This window comes from Trachinotus anak, unplaced genomic scaffold, assembly GCF_046630095.1.
Source record: "Trachinotus anak isolate AG129_WGS33_773 ecotype Australia unplaced genomic scaffold, CSIRO_AGI_Tana_v1 ptg000002l, whole genome shotgun sequence".
Lineage (NCBI taxonomy): Eukaryota > Metazoa > Chordata > Actinopteri > Carangiformes > Carangidae > Trachinotus > Trachinotus anak.
Genome location: NW_027273853.1, coordinates 4,853,859 through 4,874,588, shown reverse-complemented (window position 1 = coordinate 4,874,588; position 20,730 = coordinate 4,853,859). Strand labels below are relative to the sequence as shown.

At 42.0% G+C, this 20,730-nt stretch overlaps 1 protein-coding gene across 2 annotated transcripts in view; it reads left to right on the top strand.

The window, feature by feature from the left end:
- pik3c2a (phosphatidylinositol-4-phosphate 3-kinase, catalytic subunit type 2 alpha) overlaps positions 1 to 20,730 on the top strand; it is a 48,079-nt gene that overhangs the window by 4,269 nt on the left and 23,080 nt on the right. For both annotated transcript variants that reach the window (XM_071491555.1, XM_071491565.1), the window contains exons 2-4: positions 355 to 1,600; positions 13,248 to 13,345; positions 14,709 to 14,869. In XM_071491555.1, coding sequence (XP_071347656.1) covers positions 437 to 1,600; positions 13,248 to 13,345; positions 14,709 to 14,869 — 1,423 coding nt within the window. In that variant the 5' untranslated portion in view covers positions 355 to 436. The remainder of the gene's footprint in view (positions 1 to 354; positions 1,601 to 13,247; positions 13,346 to 14,708; positions 14,870 to 20,730) is intronic.

The following is a 20,730-nucleotide window of genomic DNA, read 5'->3' as shown; positions in this document are numbered from 1 at the left end:
ACAGATAGAAACAGGAGTCTTCGATTTCAAACAATGTATAATTTGTGAAGTTTGTGTATCTTAAAAGTTTACAAAAAGATAAATCTCCAAGTATATTGTCTCCGAGCCCACGATCTTAGTGTATCATGTCCTCTTAATTCAAGTGGATAATAATAATAGTAGATGTTTGCACAGTTCATTCATTCAATAACTGGCAATTCATTTATCAACCTTAAAGCTCTCCGATCTTTGGATTTGCTAGTATAAGCTAAATTTCTAAATGACATACAGGCTGCTTTGAACCTGTTTGACCACCTCTTGTTACTTATGCAAATGTTTTTTTCCCCCCATCCTTTTTTTTTTTTTTTTTTTTAGGTGTTTAAAGCTTTGCTCTGCAACCTTTTGGGCCAAACTGACTTAAAAGCCGTCACACTCATGGCACCTTCCAGTTGACAGAATGGCCCAGATATCAAGTGGTAATGGGTTCAAGCTGGATGTCCCCCAGCCAAAGGGGGTTGTGGGTAAAGAGGAAGCCCTCCGTATGGAGGCAGAGGCTTTAGCAAAGTTGCAAAAGGAGAAGAGACACACTCTTTCAGCTTCAACATTGACATCGTCTTCGCATGCAACATCCACATCCTCCTCAAAACCAAAACCATCTAAATATACCACTACTGCTCCTCAACCTTTACCCTGTACTAGTAGACCAGAAAAAGACCTCATTGTCTTCCCAGAGACCAAGAAGCAGGCAGAGCAGGACAAGTTCAGGGATATTGATGTGGACAAACTGACCAATGAAGAACTTGAAAAGCTCCTACTGGATGAAAACTTTGGGGCAAACAGCAAAGTGTCACGCCCCTCGTCACTGCTGGGGTTTAACCTCAGTGCCTCCTACCCTGGAGGCCATCCCTGTAGCTCTCCTTTCCAGGGCAGCCAGTGGACACCTGTTCTGTCCACACCATCAAGCTCCAGTGTGTCCACTCCCACCCATCAGCCCACCCCGATGTTTCCCTCTGCTCCATTCCCCAAACCGGGCACATTTCAAAATGGCTTCACTCCAACCATGTCGCCCTTCATGGCCCTGCCAGCGCAGCAGCCATCCTTCATGGCCTTCACTCCCATCCAGCCTGCTGCTGCCATGGTCTTCCCACAACAAGCCGTGGACCCAGAGATGGCTAAACTGTTTGACAAGATTGCCAGCACCTCAGAATACTTGAAGAATGGCAAATCGGCCAGCACTGACCTAGATTCCTCTCAAGTGGGTACAGCTTCTCTGGCACCCAACCCACCACCCCAACAGCCAGCAGTGGTGGAATCGTCTAGCATCAGTCGCTTCGACTGGCTGGATCTGGACCCTCTTACAAAACACAAAGCTGAGAATGAGCACACACCTCTGGCATCGGGAGGTGCTGCACAGACAGTACCAGGAGTTCCTGCAGGGGATCCTTGGGATGCAGTGCTTGAGACTGAAGGAAACAGTAGTAGCAGCAGCAGCCCCCCGGAGGCGAAAGCATCACTGTCAGTTCGCTCACAGCAACGGAGGGCATCAACAGGAGCTGCTGTCACAAGGAGTCACTCACTCAACATCCCAGGGACCTCCTCCCAGCACAAACCAAACAATCAGGTAGGATCACAGTTGCATGTAAATGTATGAAAAATGAGAATGTGTTCTGCAGAGGTTAGGTTAAAACAGTTAACACAGTTTTGGTAATTTTACACTGGACATTTGCCTGTGCTCTGTGTGAAGGCGATGTCACATACTTAAGATTAGGGTTAAGCAATATTTGATTCAGGATCTGATAACTATTGTGGGGTGGTTTGCTAATGTTGTCAGACCACTGTCAATTCTATCTGATCAACCAACACCCACACAGTTCTGATAAAGCAGGTTAGCTAAGCTTTTGTGTGTTAAATTGTGTTTTTCCTAACTTTAATTTTTGCGTATTTGCTCGTAGTTATTTAATGTTGAAGAGAAAAACTTTAAGATTTGGGCTTTAGTAATGGCTACTGGCACCAGGTCCCTTGTATTATGAATGCTGGCTCAATGACTATTAGTTACACCTGCGTCCTGTTCTGTTAAGCATTGTGTTGTGTGACATTCACACACACTTGGCAGCTGCACAGTTTCAGTCGCTTTGCTTTTTTCTAGTCACCGAGCAGTGAAACAATGGATGAATTACAGTGGTGCTTGGCAGTGTTGGTCATCCCCTTTCCTCAACCATATTTTTACTATCCAGACCAGGGGGTTTCAGCCTGCCACCCTGAAAAGTCAGTCCACTAACAGCAGTCTGTCTGTGCACACTGTTGACAGCATAGGCACAATTATGCATGGCAGAATAAATGATTAAATACAACCACAGCTTATATAACATGAGCCAGTGTGAGTAAAGTTTAGCCAGAAGAGATGATGTGGATCTGCATGTTCAGCCAAAACACCCAACAAGGTCCTGCTTATAACTGCTTGTATACTCTTCAGTCATTTACTAGCACAAGCACAACATCCTCTTTACTTCTGCTCCCAGTAATTAAGTTTTTCACTGTGGTTAGCGACCCACTGTTTCACCCCACAATTTCCTCCCAACCACATTTTGTGATTAATTTTGCCAAGCAAGACATAAGTGATCTCATTTCTTGTGATGAATATTTAGAGCATTCATTTGGGACAGTGCTGTGGGCAAGTGGCATGGGATATTGTTGCCTCAAAAGCTTATGTTTTTCCCCTAAAACTAAGCAACCATCTGTCATTTGGCTGGCAGCTCTGAGTTGAGGTGGAGAGACAGGACAAGCGTTTCAGTGTAGAGCAGTTGGCCAAACTGAGGCCCACCAGACAAACACAAATTTGTCATCACATGTCTTGCTCTTCACTGAGTGTTTGGGCGTCGGATTAACCAGAAGTTGTTAATCTCCTGCCTGAAAAGGAAAGCTCTTCTATGGTTAATCAGAATTGCTTTTCAGATATTATGACAGAAGTGAAAAGCTCCTTGAGGATGTTTGGACAGGGGGATTCTGGCTGTCAACATCTATTACCACTATATAGAGTATAGTCACCCCTGTGCTCGAGGCATTCATGTTAAGATGCAAGATACAAACAATACTGGCACCCTCTCATTGAGATATTGATTTGCAATAGTGCTAGTGGAAGAGTGCTTTCAAAGTCTCGACAGGCTGTTCTGCTGGGCACTGTAATCATGTTTTTTTTTTTTTTGTAGTTCTCTAGACGTCCACTTCCTGCTCATTGTGTTTCTCTATGTCAGGACCAAACAATTGGTCGCTGTGGTATGTTTCTAACACCAGGGTGATAATTAACATTACAGCATTGTACAAGGCCCTTATTTCCAGAATTCCCCATGGTTGTGGATAACCAGGAAATCTGGCACAATTTGAACATGGTGTTTGGTAAGATTATGGTCAAAAATCAAAGTTGTAAACATGACCAACTGAGGGCAGATTCAATGTGCTGTGTCACCAGGTCTTTCAAGCCCATGTGTGGGACTGTACAGATGTATACTTTGCTGCTTATCAAAGGCAGCTTCTCCAGTCCGTACACCCAGCCGTGTCTTCCAGAGTTGAGAAATGTCTGTTCCCTTGAAAGGATGAAACAGTGTTTGTTTACACTTGCCTATATGTTATGTCTACGTTCAAGCCTGTGTTTGCTGGGCAGACTACTGTGTTGTGTAACTTGTTGTGAGACTTCTTAGCTCAGTGCTCTTCACATGCTTCCCTTTCACTTTTTAAAAAATGTTTTTATCATCTGTATCTATTATGTCTGCAGTCGTTGTGTATGTGAGGTTGAGATGGTATGTGTGTTTGCTTGCTCCCCTTGTTCCATCTGCTCGCCTGGCAGTCAGCACCCATGTTGTTATAAACAGGAACAAGCTCGTCCAGCTCCCCTGTGCTGCACAGCAGCACCAGAATGACCTAACAATTTGCGCTCATAGGTTGCTGTGCCAACTCTCCTCTCAGTTAGTTTCAGGAGAAAGAGATGCTCTATTTCCATAATTTTTGGATACATATTGCCAGCTGTACTGTGTGCAAGTGTGATTTGATTCTGTGATGTGGCGAAATAAGATATAATCTCTATGCCTGCTTCCCAATAGTCTGTGGGTGGATGGCTTTTAATGTGAAGCAGCAGCTTGTAATTTTCAATTTGCAGTAACAGTAGCTATAACTCAAACAGCATGGCAAGAACAATCAGAAAACTAGAATTCCAACCCCAGAGACTACAATATACAGAAGCTACTAAACCACTGAAAGCTGAACATAGCACATAAAATGAGCCTTTCTCTTAGTTAACGGCACAGACCACACATAGACAGCCAATCTGTTTACAGTGCCGACAGTGCTCAGTTGAGGGAAGAGTGTTGCAGAGGTTTGGCCCTGCTTTCAAAGAAAGACTAAAATATTATTGTCTCCTGAAAATAGTTTTCATCTTTCCTTAAAAGACCAAACCAGTTTTCTTTGCGTGTAGTTTTTTATTTTAATTTTTTTTGCCTACATATGCATTTATTATTGCTGCAGAACATTTTGCAAAGCAGGCAGTTGTGTTGTAGATTTGCTGAGCGGTTTGAAATGGTATGTAGATCAGACTTGAAACTTGCTTGAGCTATAAATCAGAGTAGTACTTGGTACTTTATAATTGTGTGGTACTATTGTTAAAAAATGCAGACTCATTTGAATAAGATACAGTAGGAGAGCCAGTTACCAAAGAGTGCTGCACTGTGTAAGAAAATCAAACCCAGAGGACATTATATACATGAATGTAATGTATATCTAACAGGATCTTGTGCTTCTTAACTGTGCTGTTAAGAAGCGTTGTGAAGAGTTGTTATAATGTATAATGTTTCAGAAAATACATGTCTGTATGCAGATTGATCTGTTACAGATCCAGACATCAGACACATCTTAACCCTTGCTCTAAAAGCTGGACGAAACCTTCAGCAGCACAGCAGCATATTCTCAAATACTGGTTTCTGTCGTGTTGCGGTTGCAAGTTGACTCAAGTGTGAACTGATATGTTTGTCCAGGCCACATAAGTAATCTCTTTACTCTTCCAAAGCATTGCATCTCTTGATCAACTTGACTGGAAAGAAAATGGCCCGCAGTTTTTCATTAGAGCACAGGTGAGGAAGCAAACATGGTCAGATTTTAGGCCTTAACCTTGAAAAATGGGGTGAAATCCATCCATCCATCCATCCATCCATCCATCCATCCATCCATCCATCCATCCATCCATCCATCCATCCTTCCAGATACATGTTACACATATTAATTGTCAGACAGACTTGACTTAGCATGTAGTGTTATCAGTAATAGCAGCAGTGGCCTATGGGGAATTGCTTGTATTAATGGGAACCAGCTTACTTTTATCTACCCATGAACTCTAAAATTTAACAATTTGTAGTGTATATAAATAGTTAAATGTGTACAGTAGGTGGAAAAGTGGACAAACTTAACCAGCAAAAAGTCAGAATTAGCCCGGCATTGCTCTTGGCATGACAGTAACACTTGCAATTTTAGTGTCTCAACTGTTTTTCAATGCTGTTATTTCCAAGATGAGTGTTGCCTGAAGTTGCCAAGCCTTGTTGTGGTTGGCAGGAGTGTCCTGTAAGATGTGGTAGGGTGGGCAGGGGGGGTATAAAATGGAACAAATGAGCTTGAATGGAGACTTAGTCAGAACCGGGCCTTCGAATGTGGAGTCACACCACCTCTGCTGTATGTGTCATTCTCTTTCTCTTCTTTTAGTCTTTGTTGTCTGTTTGTCTCTCATTCCTTCTGTCTCTCTGACTTTCTCTTCACTTTGAGTTTTCAGTTACTTTGTTTTTTCTTTATCTTTCTCTCTTTACCATCTCATCCTCTGTCTTCATAGCCGCTCAGTTCATTTCCTCACCTCTATCCCTCAGTTTCTACCTATGTTTCTTCTCCCCTCCATAAGTCTCCCGTCTTACCTCCTCTGACTGCCTATTGTGCCTGGCTACTAATCCCTTACTTTGGCCTCTGGATATTAAGCTGTAGGTTAGAGATAATCAGCAGTCAAACAAACACCTCTATCTACAGTTCAGTGGTCACGCCTCACAGCACCAATGCCTGTTCAGACCTGGCTCTTACCTTGTGCAAATCAGCACGGAAAGTCTATGCGTCATTTATCTCAAGTCGCCATATTACTTATTCTCACAAAGTGTAGTTCCACCTGATTCAGAGTTGCTTGTTTTTGGATCATGTAGTGGATCTACAAATCCAGAGGAGAAATGGTAAGAGCCTTAGTCAGATATCTACATACTTGATCTGAACTGAATCTAGTCACAAAGGGACAAAAGGAGGAGAGCGGGAAGCAGATTTGATTGTTTAACCTTGCACAATAAGACAAATCTTCATTTCTAATACATTTTTTGTGACATAAATTAACCCCAATGTACTAGTGATGAGTGCGGTTAATGATATTTATAATTATGTACTGAGTTGATAAGCCTGTCAGTACATTTCCGTTTTTTGGGGGGTAGAGAAATATTTTGCTTGACCTTTCCTGGCAGGTTGGTCGAGCATGTGTAAGCCTGTTTGTTCTTCCACTGTTCCTTAAAAATGACCTGCAGGCTCATTTTTGATCTGACCATGTGCTGTGATTCAAAATCACTGTGTATATGAATCTGCACTATGCCAGCATGCACTGTACCTTTTTCCAACCACATACGCAATGAAATTTCTCCCGCCTCTGCAGACTCAAAGACCTCCAGGAGCTCTTTTACATTTCTGACACCCACACACCATCCCACTCCAGACTCACGGCCCCATTTTCTTTTACTATTGTCTAATTGCACCTTAAGCACATGTATGAGATGCTGCAGCGTACTTAACGCGCTGTAAATTTTGTTCCGGACAGATTGCAGGGTTAGAGGATGTTGCAGTGCAGAGATGTGACATGGATTCCAGTTAAATGTGTGACTCACTGGGCAAACAGCGCTATGTCTCCTAACCTTTGACCTTGTTTACTGGCAGAAAACAGGAGAAGCATTGTGGAGGACAGAGTGAGGAAACAGGTATAGACCAGATTCTAAAGCACATAATAAAAACCTTGCTAACAAGTGTGAAAGGAATATGTTGAATAAGGCAATGTTCTGGAAAAAAAACTAGCAGGGAGATTTTTGTGTCTGCACTTCTTACTGTTAAAAGCTTAACCAGTCAACTCAATCAAATTAAACAGTGTGTATTTGCCAATCTGTCCCCTGAACCAAGCCAGGGACTTCACTGTATCATAGGAACTGTGAGTGAGATAGCCACCCCTCACTTCCTAATCGAAAGAAGAAGTTGATTTGTGTTTTCAGGGCAGCTGGTTCCTCTGATGTAACCCATGGGGCTTCTCAGAGCCACTTAGTCTCATCGATGAAGCTGTGTCCAAACAGAAGTGTTGAGAAAACCCTGTTCATGTGTGTAACCAAAAATGTTTTAGCTGACAGTTAGAGGTTGCTTTGTAGTCACCACGCATTAATCAATCTTCATCTCCTCAGTAAGTGCAGGATCAGCATGACAGCATCACTCAGCATTTCCCACACCCAGGTCTATTGGAAAATGAAGCCATGAGGAACTTTAGTGCTGTTGACTTGTGCTACAGTTGAGATTTGCAGGGAATTTGCAGACAGTGTCAGACAAACACCTCAATTTGAAAAACATTTTCCTCTGATACGAACTGCAGTTTAATTTAATGTAATTTTTTGCTAAGAGATTGCAATTTCGAGTGCAACAAACTGACCCTCATGTGTTGATGTACAGCTTCTTGATGTTAAAAACTTGCATGCTCGTCAGATATTGATAGCGACTAGTGAATATTTGAGCGCAGGTATGCTGTGGACAGTGGGGTAATTGTCATTAGGCTGGCACAGTTCAGGGAGTGTCTGATGTCTAGATCTCTACTGAAACTCTATACTGATGTTTGGCTTGGAATTACCACCAGTCACCAGTCGTGGCTGTGGCCAGTTAATCCTTTCAGTTCTGCTGCTGTGCTCAGTCAGGCTTTCCTGCTCGTCTGTGACCCGTATGAGACACCACAAAGTTACTCAAACTCACCACGTCCTTGTCTGTTGAACTTTAGGAACAACACAACTGTTTTTGCTAAAACTTTCCTGCTTTTTTTTTTTTAATGTCTGACCTTATATATCGGCCACATGCATGAAAAGCCTGTGAGAGCTGTAGGGTAGAAGCCTGGAGGCTTTGATTCAGATAGTGAAAACCTTGATAACCTGAGCTTTGAAAGTCATTATGAATCATCTAGAAAATTGATAAATAAGACTTTGTGATACATTTTTCATCTTTTTTCTTGCATTATATTTGAACTTGATTCTGTCTGGGACCACTATACTGCTTTATATTATTTGCTTTGTATTAAGACATTGAGCATTTGTCAGTTTAGGACTTTATTATGTAACTGCGTTTTGCACTAAGACTGAAGCTGGGAATCTGAAAGTCACCAGGCAAAATGCTGCAAAATGGCAAGTGTTAAACCTCCAATATGTCCTGTAGAGTTTTCTTGGAAGCAAACTGTCACCGAAATCGTAGTGTGTGTGGCCTTGAAGTCTGACAAAAGTGTTAAATCATTACCTATCTTATTAAACTAATGTAAAGCCAGTTGTTTTTCAGTAACGTCTTGAAAACTGCATGATTTGCATGAAACTCCATGTTTGCATGTAGGCAGTGTTCTTCCTCCCTTCCTTTTGTGACCTCGTTGCTGTGTTTTTTTGTCATGTTACTGCCGCCTACCTCAGACGAATAGAGCGAAACCATTGGCAAGACTGTATCATGTCACATGCAGGGTACCTTTAAAATGGAGATGCCCAGATGTTCTGTGATGTAGCCACATGGTCCACCTGCTGCTGAATGAGGCGGAGGTCTGCTCAAAACGAGCTAGTTCGTACAGCGTTTCATCCAACCACATCTGAAGGCAGCAGTGTTTATAGCCGTTTCTAGAGTCAGCACTCAAAGGTGAAACACCTGCTGTCTGAGTGGGAGGCGAGATGAAATTAATCATACAATCAGGGTTAGTGTACACTCTTTCAAGCAGACTTTCCTCAAAGGCACTCGCTGTGGTTCACTTGACTGCACACATGAAAATTTACAGAAGTAGCTGTGCAAGCCTGCTTTCTCACGTCTGCACATCTAACCATCCGCTACGGGGGGGGGGCAGATTTCTAAAATGTTGTATATCCTTTAAAGAATGTGTCATTCTTCAATATGTCTTAAAAACATTTCTAAAAAGTTGTGTAACAGTTCTTCTCAGTCGACCACAAACTTAAATTGTCTTAGAAAAACAGCATAAATAGTTTTATGTCTGTGTCATTCGGTTTTATAATTGATTATGTCTCATTCTGGAGCAGAATGTGGTGATGTAGGACATCCAGGACAAAAAAGCCTCTTTTCCAGACTTGAATCTTGCCAGTATAGACATTTGTCAAGATGGTTAAATCACAACTCGCAGCAGGTTTGGAAACTGTGGAAAAATAACTTTTGAGAAGTTCCATGTCTTGTCTGTCTAAAAGAGGAAAGTGGATGGAAAAACGTATCAAGGAAATCCATTATGGGAAAGTGGGAAGGTTAAAAAAAGAATTGAAATGGCACTAATCTCTGTGAAAAGACTCAGCATCACAGTCTACAGCTGACTTTTGTGGATTATAGTCATCTCACATAGCACAGTCTACTCCCCATGACCCTGAAGATCAGTTGTAATCTTCCTGTGTGTTGTACAGTGTGTTCCCAGTATTACAGTCAGTGTCGCACACTTCAGAGAAAGCAGAGGAAGGACGAAGGATTAGTCAACGTGTGAATCATATGAAGCTGTTCCCATGACTTCAGACACCAGGAGCTCTCTGTTTGGGTCCAACAGAATCGATCGAGTGCAACAAAGCTGGGCCTGTCCCACTGTACAGCCCGCTGTGTGTGTGTGTGTGTGTGTGTGTGTGTGTGTGTGTGTGTGTGTGTGTGTGTCTGTCTTGTACAGCGGCGATCAGCTAACATGGCCTCATTGGATTATCTGCCCATGTTTGTTTTTGCTGAAGCAATCCTGACTCCAAACATAAACACAGCTAATGTGCTGTCAGTCTCTTCTCGCTGGCTGTCTCCCTCCATCTCTCTTTGCTTTCTGCCTTCTCTCTCTCTCTCTCTCTCTCTGTCTCTGTCGCCTCTCTCTGTTTATTGATTTGCCTCTTTCATCCTCCCCTCATCCAAGATGCCTACAAATAAGCATGACGTACGTAAATTTAATCAATAATTTCAAGCTATTTTAAGATAGTTAAAAGATGTATTTTTCCCTGCGTCTGAATAATAACATGCTGCACAAACACAGGCTTCTGACACATTTTGGTATGTGTATATGTGTAAATAATTAATTTGAACCACAGACGGTTCATGTTGAAGGGTCGAAAATGTGAGACAGTGTGCAGGCAGGAACCTCCCCTCCTCTCCCTCTTGCTGGGAGATGCAGGTGTTTTGGTGTCAGGCTTTGGCTTCTTTTCCCAGCTCCATGCTGACTGAGAGATTTCTATCTCCTGGTGTTATGTCAGGTCAGCTTAGCGCTTTCACCAAGAGGTCTCTGGTCTTGGGGCTACACAGTTATGGTCTAAATGATATCTAGGATTAACCAGCTGGGTGCTGTGATCTCCATAATTCGGGTTGGCACTCTTTTTTCTTTTTCATTTTTAATTTATATTTTGGCATTCAGCCTTCATCGGATAGTGACAGTTGATTGGAAACAAGGGAGAGAGAAAGGGGAATCGACATGCAACTAAAACGCCTGGCTGGAGTCGAACCAGGTACACTGTTATATGGTATGTGTCATAACCACAAGGCTGTGAGGACAGCCCAGTGTGGTTTATGAGGAGCAGGATTATTTGACTTGGGTGGTTGTGGCTCCGACAGTACAGCAGGTCGTCCACTATTTACAGGGTTGGCGGTTTCACCCCTGGCTCCTCCTCTCCACATGTTGAAGTGTCCTTGGGCAATACACTGAACCCCAAGTTGCTCCCCAGTGGTAGACAGTGCCTCGCATGAGTGAGAGCCAAATTGTGCTTTTTCCATTAAGGTAGAAAAGCTGAAGCAATGAATCAATTAGCTGATCAGGACAACATTAATTGACAGCTGTTTTGTTCATTTTCTAAGCAAACATTGTATAATTGTAAATTGAACATTCATAAGTTTTGATGCACCACACAAATAATTAATTAAACAATAATAATTGTGACAATAATTAACAATGAATATGTTGGTTTTGATCATATATTTGTGTATCCACCATAAATCCATGTGATCTTTACTGTTTAAAGCTTCAGCAGACACATTGAAATGCTTATCTGTCGAGGATATTATTACTTTTGTTAAACATGAAATAATTTGAAGCTTGCCTCAACTGGCTGAGGTGTGATTCCACACATAATGAATGTGGAGACACAAAAACATGTACAAATAGCACTGGGCCCTTTATGCACTGGATGATCACCAGTGAGAATGTATGAAACCCTCGAGGTTTATTTTAAAGACAGACCCTATAAACGTGAATGTCGCTGACTGACTGAGTGATGTTACACCATTGGTCAGTTGAATGCCATGTGACTGAGTGATGAGGTTACAGCCAAGCAATCATTGCTTTTTCAAAAATGATTTGGTGCAAACAAGCAGCGTTAACAACTTAGCAACTTTGTTGCTACATCTATGACTTTTCAGGCATCTGCAGTGATTTTTTTATTTATTTTTTTTCTTTTTTCAAAAAAGCACCTAGCGACAAATCTAGCAACCTTTTAGACAAACTTTAAGTCACCAGTAATATCCTGCGAGTGAGGCTGGGATTTCCCTCCACAGGCTTCCCCCTCTATACCTCTCATTCAATTCACCCACACGGCAGCTGACGTGAATGAACTTCTAATTTTCTCTCTGAGTGATCATTTTACATCAGTACATGTAGCCAGAATCACAGCACAGTCTTTGTCTTTAATTTAGATGTTTGGTGATTTTGTCAGATGACAAATCAGGAATTTAGCAGCAGCTTTTAAATGGCTTGGAATGGGCCACGTTTCAGTCAACTATTTAAAACGTGTTCCATTGTCTGTCAACAGAAACAGAAAAACATGTAAATGAGAACAGCTTTATTGGAAATTCAGCTGTATGAAAATACTGTGTATGTGAGCACAGAGAGTAGGAGAGGAGGAAACAGATAAAGAGCTGAAACCAGCTGACAGAAGAAAGCAAATAGCCTATGACACAGTTCAGGCAGATACATATTTGACCTAGTCTTGTTAAAGAACTGAAGAGGCTATGTTGACCTAATATGTTGCAGTTTCACAGTTTCACTGTCATTGCACATGAAAAGTGAGCTCTATTCTCCCTGCGTTCATCAAAAAACTCACAACTCAACATCTCCCAGAAATCTCTGAGGGGAGGAACAATCTGTTCTAATGACATTCCAAACATTTTTTTCACCCTCTCTCCTCTTTCTTCTCTTCTGCTTCTGCCTTGTCTGCTAACCCCTCTCTCCCTCGTTGGGAATGATGTCAGAGTCACACATTTCCAAGCCATGACTGAGCACTTTTGCAGACAGCCCAGAGCCTGGCAAAGGAAGGGGCGGGGCCCTTTCACTTCTCATTTCCTGTGCCACAGGAAGCACATTCCTCAGCCACTGGCAGTCAGACAGCTGTAAAAAGCCGAGTGTAACTGCGAGTTCCCGGTAGCAGGCTAGCCTCCAGGAACCTCTTAAAGTAATTCCCAAAGGGGCTGTCTCAGGATTTGTGTGTCTGTGTCTGAGAGACAAAGAGACTCATTTACAACTCCTTCAACTCAGTTCATCAAATGTTTAAGAGTAAAAGATAGATTTATTAAACTTATACTCATGCTTTAATTCTGCAGTTTAAGAGACAACGGTATAAAAGAGCTGGAGGCCTCAGTGTGTGTTTCATTGTGTCCTTGATGACATATTTATTCCCTCGGCCGGATTCATGGCTCTGAGGTGTTTTTAATAAAACTGCCCCTTCAACAGTCCCTAAACACAAATCACCATAAAGACCTCAAGCATCGCTGTTCACAGCCAGTACTGTTAAACTCATGGAAGAGTTCATACGTGCTGGACACATTTTGAATGGCAAAGTACATTATCATTGAGACCTCACACAGCCAGTCCCTGTCTCTGTGTCCTGCTTGTCTCCATCTGGCCTGCTCCTGTTTGAAGTATGTAAACGTGTTATTAGTCCATGTGTGTTTTGCTGGTTCCCTGACTCTTTGTGTGTTTGTCTCTCTTGCTACTGTAGGACAAGGGAAAAGGAAAAGGTTTGGTCAAGAATGCCGCCCTGGAGGAACAGGATGCTCAAAACCTGGAGGTTGTTGCCTTCTGTGAAGACATTGCAACGTAAGATCCTCCCCGCTGGCATGAAAATAAAGACCCTCTTTTAACCGTTATTGACCTTCTTGTTTGCTTGAGTGCTTCCTAACATTTTTGACATGAAAGCAGCTTTTATCTGTATTTTTATAATAACAATGTATCAAACTGCAATGGGATAATAAAGTGAAAGGGAGCACTTGTAGTGATGAACCTACAGAAAATGATCAACTGAATCTGCAGCTCCCTTCAACTTTACAAAGCTTTTATAATGAGTTTGTTTGGCTGTCCAGATGGTATTTTACTGTTGGTTCACTATCACCACTCATAGTGTTTTCTGTTTCAGCAGACAACTGTTTTCATGTGAAGATGCTCTAAAAACCTGCTCAGCACCAAAAAGTAGACACACACCTACATAATAGTCCATTTATCAGCTATTTCCTTCAGGAGCTGGTCTAGACCAAAAGCTAAAAGTTAAAAAGTTAAAAAGAATAGTTGATATCAGGTGGCCAGAGACTCTGAATGACTGATTATTCTGCTCTGTAACTGCTTGATCTGTAAGAAAGCAGTTTGTCAGACCAACTTAAACATACAGTGTTCAAATGTTCACAACTTATTTCTGCTCTCCCTAAGGAACCAAAACAAAAAATCAGTGATTGCAGGTTTAATCATGACATTTTAGATGTGACACAAACTCAAACTCACACTGAGGAGGAGATTGAATAATCAGTTGTAGGTGTTTTCAGATACAGGTGTATTAACGCTAATGTTAATCAGCTGTTATTTAGTTGAACTGTTGTTTTGGGTGAGATTGTTTTATGATATGTATGATATATTTATGTGTGATGGGCTGCAAACTAGTGTAGAACTACAGCTGTTGCATTTAAGGAAAGGGTGTTTGAGTGTGTGTTTAAATGCATATTTACACATTTTCATGCATACATACACATAATTGCATGTTTTGCAGTTCCGTTTGTTTCCTGAGGCTGAACAGAATTTCTCACTCCAGTGGTTAGTTTGGGTGGAGTGATGATGAATCTGCGCTCTGGGAATCCCCTTTCATTACGATAACAGTGTCACCGCCTGCTGCTTGCCCAGCAACTTCCCTGCACACTTATTGGTCAACACATGCTCTATGCTCTAGCTTGCAATTAAAAATATACAGTTAAATACTAGTTCTACTCAGATTTGCTCTTCCTCCTTTCTGTCTCCCCTCATTTCCAGTTTTCCTGTTGCACTGCCCATGATGCATCCAGTAGTCTCATCCAAGCAATCTGATCCATATGCGCAGCCTGACCCATGCTGCACCTCATGTGTTTACACTGGCAAAACAGACTGAAAAAAAGAGTGTTGACACCGTTTCTTGTTGTTGTGATTTTTTTTCCTCCTCCAGTCTACGTTCCAGATTCCCTCATAGTGACATGTCCACCAACCCCGGCTTCGTGCTCAGCCCTGTCATCACCCAGAGAGATGGTGGAGGTGACAACAGCTGTTCTGTCAAGGTGTCTATTGAAATCTCTGAATCTCAGCAGCCTGTGACCTTCACCTGTGATGGTAAGCATCCATAGTCAAAAACGTCTGGACCCTCTTTAAACCAGCTATTAACAGGATGAAAGGAGAGCATGCAGCAGATATGACACTTAACCCGTTTTCTTTTCCAGAATGGAGAAACAACCCTTTGCAATTTACCTTTAGATATAATTACAAGAATGATCTGGTGTTAGGAAGTGCAGTACAGAGGGGACACTGTTGCTTTAAAGTCAGCCAAAAAAGAAACCTTGTACCCCCTCTGCCTTTGAGAATGAACAGCTCAGATTGCAGATAAGAGGGCTCTGAAGGAGGAAACGACATTCACAGCTGCCAAACTCTTCACCCCCTCCCCACCTCATTTCTTTTTTTCTTTTCATTTTTTTTGTCGTGGGAAGTACACTACGTTCCTTTTCCACACAAATAAAGGTTTGTCCCCTCACTATGGAGTAGCCATGTTGGGCAAAAGGGACTGGAGTCTATTTTTTTTTTTTTTTTTTTTCCTTTTTTTTCCAAGGGCCCACTAAGATTTCTGGTTTCTGTCCCTCACTGTTTGGGGAGCTGTTATTGGCTAACCCCTCATTATACACACAAACACTACAAGCACTGTGACTGACATGTCTTTTGAGATGTGAGGCCAAGCACAGAGGAGGCTGTCAGCCAATAAGGAGGGCTTTTTTGTTAGACATATTATCCCGACTGTGTGACCAAGTTCACCACTGTCTAGCTGGGTCCCTGAGGACCAGCACAGGGTGTGTGTGTGTGTGTGTGTGTGTGTGTGTGTGTGTGTGTGTGTGTGTGTGTGTGTGTGTGTGTGTGTGTGTGTGTGTGTGTGTGTGTGTGTACGTACATACATACATACAGGCTCCACTCAACAACAACCTGTAGGAAGTAAATTTACTACTGTCCTCGTTGTACATCCTAATAGTACTTTCCTAGCTTCCTGCGTCTACCTCGTCTTTCCTGCTTCAGCAGAGTTCGCCTCCTTCAGTCCCAGTGCTTCCTAGGTCACTCCCTAAGTGCACTTCCTTGTTTTCTTAGTATGATGTCTAGTTATTTGTTTCCTTTTTGACTTCCTATATTCTCAGCAGCACGTTGACCCACATAGTTGGTGTTTAAATTTGCTCTCAGGAACAACAGGCCTCAGTTCAAAAGCTTTTGATAGAGGACAGGGTAGATACTTCTGTTTCTCATTCCTCTCCTTTTTCTCCTTCTTCATTTCCTCCTCTAGCTCCCTCTTGCTTGTTCTCCTGCCTTCTCTCTGTTTCTGTTGTACTTTTGCTGTCTCTCTCTATCTCTTTCCCCTCCCCCTTGCATCACAGTATTTCCTCCACCCTTGTTTCCTTGCAGCATCTTCTCATCCAAATTTCTCTCCTCTTCATCTCCGTTTTGTCATCCCACTGAGTCTCTTGATCCTTTCATCACTTTCACGGACTGCACATTAATATGACACATAAGAATTTCACTGCCCGCTTCACTGTCCCTGTTGGTTTTTCCCTTTTCTCTTGTCATTTTCTCTACGCTCTATTCTTTCTTATTTACCTCCATTTGTTGTCTATCTTGTGTAACTTTAACTCAGTATTGCAAAACTTTGTTACATTAACGTATGGCTCATTGTCTTGTGTAATTATGAGTAAAGGAACCGTGAAAAAACTCTGTTGAGTAAAGAATGATGTATTTACATGATTAGCATCATGAATATTTTAATATTGCCCACTATTACCCAACAGTTAAATATATCTGTTGTTATTCTTAGGTCATTTTCTTTTTCCAGAGTTTTTCCAGAGAGCCTGATTCTCCCGGGGCTTGGCTGTGAACTACTTCTGGCCTCTAGGGATTCCTCACATACTGTGGCTGAGAAGGGAAGGACGAGGGAGTTAGAGAGGGAAAAAGTAATGTATAGAGAGAAATACAAACGAGAGAGACAGCAGAAAGGAAGGGGGAGGAAAGTCAGGGAAAAAATGAAGCAAGAGAAAAGGGGAAAGACAATTTATAAAGAGAAAAACTAAATAAGGAGATTTCTGGAATAAAATAAAGATTTTAAAAAAATAAGACATGTTGCAAAAGACGGAGGAAATGCTGGGAGTTGAGCTCAGGTTACTGTTACTGTCTGCGGATAAGAGGGTGTTTAGGAGGAGGAACATCATATTTCTCATTTCACACATAAAGACAGGAACTCCACCTTCTCCCTGAATCGTTTCAGTCTCAAAGGGCTATAAATGTGCAGGAATTTGACTCAGTTATACTGGTAGAGAAGGACACTAAAGTGAATGCACACAGTTGTCACAAAGCAGCAACACATCAGTCCACCTACACCTACACTGCACCTGTACATTCACTGTGTCTGAACAGTTTCACAAGTGATGATGTTGGTGCAGGAGGCCTGTAAGTTTCTACCTGGTGCTGTACTCTGGCATTAAATGTTGATAACTGTCAGTGTGTCATGCTGTTAACAAAAACACTTTCACTGATTGCCATGATGTCAACACTGTTAATGTAAGACTTGAAAAATGCAAGAAGCTGTATTGTAAGTTTTTCTTATGTAATGATCCTAACAAATTTCAATTCAATTCAATTCAATTCAATTCAATTCAATTTTATTTGTATAGCGCCAAATCATAATATACGTTATCTCAAGGCACTTTACAGGGTAAGGTCAAGACCTTACTTTGTTAAAGAGAAAAACCCAACAGTTTCCACAAAGAGCAAGCGCTTGGCGACAGGGGGGAGGAAAAACTCCCTTTTAACAGGAAGAAACCTCCAACAGAACCGGGCTCAGGGTGGGCGGCCGTCTGCCTCGACCGGTTGGGTTTAGGAGGAGATAAAAAAGGGGGGGTGGGGGGAGGAGAGAGGAGAAAAGAGAGAAAGAAGGAAAGACCAGGAACAGCTGTGTAGGTAATGGTGTTATCAATAATGATGACAGATAACAGTGGTTAATAGTAATGATGAGTAGTGGTGGATCTGGATCCTGCTGCTCCAGAGGCAGAGATACCTGCAGAATGAGGACAGAGAGAGAGGAGAAGCACTATAGTATAAGCGCTCCAAGGTACGATGGTGCCTGACCATTAATGGCTTTGTAGGTGAAGAGGAAGATTTTAAATTCTATTCTGGATTTTACAGGGAGCCAATGCAGAGAAGCTAACACAGGAGAGATGTGATCTCGTTTCCTAGTTCCTGTCAGTACTCGTGCTGCCGCATTTGGATCAATTGGAGGCTTTTTACTGCATTTTTGGGACATCCTGACAATAAAGAGTTACAGTAGTCCAGTCTTGAGGTAACAAATGCATGAACTAGCTTTTCAGCATCCTTTAGACACAGAATGGGTCTGATTTTAGCAATATTGCGCAGGTGGAAGAAGGCTGTCCTAGAGACTTGCTTTATATGTGAAGTAAAGGACAGGCCCTGGTCAAAAATGACACCAAGGTTAGTGTATCTCTGAGGTGTTTTGGGCCAATTACAATAACTTCAGTTTTGTCTGGGTTTAAGAGTAAGAAATTACTGGTCATCCAGGTTTTTATGTCCTTAAGACAGACCTGAAGCTTGGCTACCTGGTTAGTCTCACCTGGCTTCATGGATAAGTACAGCTGGGTGTCATCTGCGTAACAATGGAAATTTATCTGGTGCCTCCTAATAATGTTTCCTAGAGGAAGCATATATAGAGTGAAAAGTATTGGTCCTAGCACAGAACCTTGTGGAACTCCATGACTGACTTTTGCACTGATTGTCCTGATCGAATCGGACCAAAAAAAGAAGCCAAAGGTTAAAATACTGCAGCAGATAATCCAGCATGATAAAACTTTAAGAAATGATGAATGCATTCCTGTGTTACTTGTCAAGGACAGCATGCTTGTTTGTTTGCCTTCATGTACTGTGACATTAAGGAGATATCAGCTGTTGGTGAGAGTTCAGCAGTACCACGGGTGGTGAGATTGCTGAGCTGAGAAATAAGAGGAATGAGAGACATTGAGAAACATTTTTAACATTAGGGAGCGATAAGAGTATTGCAGTATTAGCCTTGATCATGAACTTGAATGCAATTTAACTTTAAACTCTTCCATTTTCTGCTGCACTGTAACATTGTTCTTCAGCTTCCACAGTAATTATGAGTTCCCTACATGTCTCCTTTTGTCTCTGACAGAAACCTCTGTTTGCTCTGAGTCATGGAAGAATTAAATCATACCTATTTTACGTCTTTACAACGTTGATCCTGTGGATTTAACAAGCTTTGAGTGACTAATAGCTTTACTCTAACCTCTCACCAGCCCACTTATCTACATCCTGTAAGACAGTGATTTGTCAAATCAACATCTGGTAGGATGTAGGAGATTTTGTAGGATAGTGATTGGACCTGAAACCTGTAAGTAAAGTTATTTATAATGCTTGTTATTAAAGAGTTATTGTGGGTAGACTTATTTAACATCCTTTTTTACTCTAGTACCCCTTAGTTTGTACGTTTCTGTCATATGTTACTACACCAGTTAGTTGGGGACTGCTTGTCCAATTGAAGACAAATGTCCCCAAAAAAAGCTGATTTTGGGTCAATGGCTAAGGTTAGGTTTAGGCAAAGGTTAGGGCTAGGGCAGGGTTAGGGTTAGGGTTACGATGAGTCTCTAGGATAATGTCCCCAAAAGTGACTGGGGACAACATGTGTGTTTTTCAAATCAACCAACAATATTTTTTCCCGTATATGACCCTTTACCGATCACGTGTGAAATGCGGTTGAGGAATTTTCTCCTCTTTTAACTGGTACTCTCTAAAATACCCTGCTGGGAATTCCCTCACCACCTCAGAGCGCTCACAAAATGAGGCATGACCTGTCTTAATTGCTTTGTTACAAAACACAGTACATGTAAAACACCCGGCGACCAGCACCGCCACACAGGCACTCTGTGTGGCTGAAGCTAAAGCTACTGGCCTGAGCTGTAAGAAAAGACTAAAAACCATTCCTCTGAAGGGTGGAGGTCTGTTATTGCTGGAGCTAGGGGTGGTCTCCCTCCCTGTGTATCTGTGTGAACGTCTATGAAGTAACCTGAGTGTGTGTTCTTAGTCCAAAGGTTAGTTGTGTCTGTATGTGAAGAGTGTGTATCTGTCTGCCTGTGTTTATGTATAGACAAGGTTAAGAGAGTGCTAAAACCTCTGTAGAAGTGGCTAAACAGCAGAATAATCTGCCTTGTGTCAAGTTACACTCTCCACCCAGTCTCGTCTTGGCTGAACACATCAGATATTGAAGCATACACAAATATCTAGAGCTGATCCCAAATCCTCCCCACTTAATATCATTCCACAGCACAGCGCACAATATTATTCCTTTGATTTGAGAACAGGTTTGATTTGAAGTGAAACCAGAGACGTTCAAAAAATGGCAGGATGGTTTGTGGTTGGAGAGAATTTCCAGCATCTGTAGGGTCTATAGTTCAGTTCCCACAGCAGCAAAAACGTGTCTGTGAACAGCCACAGAAGCTCTTCATGTTCATTTTGACTCATTAAGACTATCACCTAAATGGATGAAATATAACCCTTGGCCTTTGGCCTCTCTAATACACTGTGTACATGTGTGGGTGAGTCGTTATATGACGTTGGTGGTGCCTCGACGTGAACCACCACAGAGCCATTTCTTGTTGATGCACCTTGTGTCATTTTGCTTCTCACTTGTTTTCAGTGTGCTGTAGCTGCAGTACAAGTGTAGTTTTTTTTTTTTTTGTGTGCAATTCTAGCTCATTCTCATTATGTCTTTCCTCTTTTTTGTTTTCTTCCATCCCCCTCTTCTTCCTCTCATATCCATTTTTCACCACTGATCTCTCCCTTCTTTCTGGCTTTTTGCTCTCACTGCCCCTCCCTCATATCGACCTCATGTGGTTGACTTTCTCTCCATCAATATCGCCGATGAC